The sequence below is a fragment of the Branchiostoma belcheri genome, unplaced genomic scaffold (assembly GCF_001625305.1).
Source record: "Branchiostoma belcheri isolate BF01 breed outbred unplaced genomic scaffold, Haploidv18h27 scaffold292, whole genome shotgun sequence".
NCBI classification, from domain to species: Eukaryota; Metazoa; Chordata; class Leptocardii; order Amphioxiformes; family Branchiostomatidae; genus Branchiostoma; species Branchiostoma belcheri.
The window spans coordinates 166,006-169,266 of record NW_017803901.1 but is presented as its reverse complement, the minus strand read 5'-3'; the positions used below and the strand labels follow the sequence as shown (position 1 = coordinate 169,266).

General features: G+C 42.9%; 1 protein-coding gene across 1 annotated transcript in view; it reads right to left on the bottom strand.

Moving 5' to 3' along the window:
- Window positions 1-585: 585 nt before the first annotated feature.
- The window catches only part of LOC109473195 (plasminogen-like), a 13,539-nt gene continuing 10,863 nt past the window's right edge, over window positions 586-3,261 (bottom strand). Inside the window, exons 6-9 of the mRNA XM_019773076.1 lie at window positions 2,547-2,786; window positions 1,930-1,993; window positions 1,306-1,496; window positions 586-602 (exon numbers count right to left, since the gene is read on the bottom strand). Of these exons, the coding sequence (XP_019628635.1) occupies window positions 586-602; window positions 1,306-1,496; window positions 1,930-1,993; window positions 2,547-2,786 (512 nt within the window). The remainder of the gene's footprint in view (window positions 603-1,305; window positions 1,497-1,929; window positions 1,994-2,546; window positions 2,787-3,261) is intronic.

Below are 3,261 nucleotides of genomic sequence, written 5' to 3'. Positions count from 1 at the left end.
TGGCTGCCGCAAGGGAAAGTCCTTCACAAAAGCACAGTGAACGTTTTATAGAGCTTGACACCGCCAAAGTTACTCTCCCGTCGTAGGACCTGCAAGCAGTCACATTACAATTTACATTCGAAATATTGACGACAGGGACAATGCATTGTCTCACATTCGACCCAGTAGGAATGAACTCCACCTTTAGAGTTCCGGTACAATCTCCATTCCATCTGGGAATGCTCAGTTTATAATGGTCGTATAATATTTGTGGAATTCCAATGGGGTTTGTAGGTGAAGCTGTGTACCCAGTACACACAGGTGTGAATACCCATGTACTGAATTCTTCCGTACTTACATTGTTACAAAGAGCACAGAATATGTTTCTATAGGAGATACTTGTTGAACTATCTTGCACGGGCATCCGATAGACCAGGTCAGCTGGGTTGTAGGGATCAGTTTGTTTTAAACACTGATCTCGTGTGACGTCGTCCATCCAGTCGTCAGGGCAGTCAGCCACCAGCCAATAAGATCTTCCCTTGTCATATCCCGACAGGCACTTCCACTTCTCATGGTCACGATCAGATGGTTTTTGAGCTGTTGTGTTTAAGCTGCACACCTCTCTGTTTTATGGAGGCAAACAATCATCAGGTCACTTCTGGGTAAATATCGAAAATTCTTCTTGCCTGATTTGATCTCACCCCCCCCCACACACACGCTTTTGGTAATATTACCTAATTTAGGACCTTATGGAGGACTGCATTAGTTCACGTATGGGCACGTATAACTTTTCTTGCAACAATGTACAAATATGATACCACTAGAAATCTACTGTCCCCACTGATTCCAATATGTATACAGTCCACGTACCCTATGTCGCTACAGCAGTCACCGAAAAAGATGCAGTCCTGGTCACACTGACACGAGTAAAATTGTTTGTAGCTCTTTCCGCAACTTCCTTTACAGGAAATTCGCGAGCCGTTACACGATCTGGGAACATAGTCCCACGACGTGGGGTCTACATAGATGAAAAACAGGAAATAGTGAATCAATACTAGTGTTGATTGATAAAGGGTTTGCATCAATTCTAAAACTTTCAAACTGATGTTTAACAATCTTCCTCAATAATGTCCATGATACATAAACATAAATAATTCTTATTTGTTGTTGGCCTTTGTCCTATCCAATTGCACTATTAAAACTGTTATTGCGTATATATGATGTTATTGCCATGACTCACCATGCATTGGCGACTCGATAGATAACGGTTACCCATTTACAACTTATCAGTTGGATATAACAATAGACTTCTTCGGGCTTTCTTACCGGGACATTCCGTCACGTCGCAGTAGCCCCACGTCTCCGTCCCGTCCGTGGTGTAGCACCAGGGCCGGTCCTTGTTGTCAGGGTTACGGCAGAAGTTTTCCTCCAGCCCCGCATCAGGATGAGCATGTGGTGTGTGGGGATGGCTGTGGGGGGACTGGGAGTCCCATCTCTGACACAGCCGATCTCCTGCCCTGTGGAATGGGTTACTATAAATAATGTATCTTATCATGCTAAATATAGATTAATGTAATTAGTTAATGTTTTTCTCAATTTTGTCAAGTTGTTTTTAAAGCTAAAGTTAACGTTATTACAGCCTTTTCTAAATAAGGTCAGTGTTATAATATGTATATGCTCCGAGATGCTGCTATAATGATGACCGCACTAGACCACAGCTTGGGCAAGACTGATCTCTCAGGGACGTCCTGACACGAGGTCCTTGTCCTTTATTGATACCAGATGTGACAAGTCCTATCCCCTACACTTTAGTACATATTTCCTGTTTGCGTTGCAAAACCGTACAAAGAGGGTCCTTTTAACATAACGCAGCTTGGGGTGCAATGATTTGCACAACTGATTCGCCTTACTATCGAAAAAATGCCACGAAAGCTCAAGCGCTAATCTTACCTATTTATGTGCCCTGTGTAGGTCCTTCCCTTGTCGTTAGTGAAGAAGCAACTTGTTGGTAACTCTGAAAAGGGAAACAGGGCATGTATGTGGTCAATGACATTAGCATGTCCCCTCCCTCCACACACACACACACCTCACCGTGCCCACAACTGCAGGTTGAACATCTGAAGATATAGATTATGTAAATGAAGACCTAACTTGGGTAATTAATGTGAAAACGGTTTGATTTCATAGTAGTAGCTGCTGGGAATTTTATACTTGCTGCATTTGGAAGTTCAGTAAAGGGGAACAGTAATAAACATAATCTAATCAAATCTGGTCATGACCTTATTTGCATAATTCATGAGGAAGTGCTAGAATAGTCTTTTTTGTTAAGGTTAGGCTGTCAGTTGAGAATATGATCAACTGATATAATTCATGCAAATAAGGCTCTTATTTTGCGAAATTAATGAGTATATCATACTATATGTATAAACTGTCCACCGGATTGGTTACTTTGGCGAAGGAATGAGATCGTGGAACTGTTATTGTTTGATGTGCAAATCAATAAAATAAATCAATAAAATCAATCGGTCCATACGGGATACACCGTGTAGTATTCTCTATGATCTTACCGTCACAGGCGAAGACATCGTCGCAGTACATCCACCTGATTGTTGCGTTGTTGGTGTAGCACCACGGCCTGTCCTTCCCGTCTGGGTTCCGGCAGTATTTCCGCTCCAGCCCTGCTGACGGGTAGGCCTCGGGAGTGTGGTTATGGGCGTGGGGGTACTGAGATGTCCAGTACTGACAAAAGTGTTGTTGGTTTCCACGGCCCCTGTAGCTTGCCCCTTTGTCGTGTAGGTAGGAACAGTCTGTGGACATAAAGCTTTACATTGTACCATAGTGTCCAATTCCAATGTACCTTCCTATAATGATTTCGTGCTATGCACACTTTGATGGGGTTGTCAGTAATAACTGAGTGAAAACTCACCACAGTTCTTCTCATCACTGTTGTCTCCACAGTCATCTCTGCCGTCACATCGACCAAACGGGTGGAACAAGGCACCATTGGTCACGAGGCAGAAAGGGCTGCGGGTCATAAAATCAGTTATAAAATAGTCTACCCAACTGCAGGTTATTGTGTGCCATTGGGGGTACACATGATACACATGACGCGCGCACTGCATGAAAAGTTGGATTTACCAATGGTAGTAAATACCAGTATAGTCTGGTAATGTTTACCTTACAATGGTTGTAGATAAAAGTTCGGCACTGTCGGACTTGAAATTACCGGATTTTGACTTTTATTTACTATCATTGTCCGGCACTGTATACAAGTAAACGACT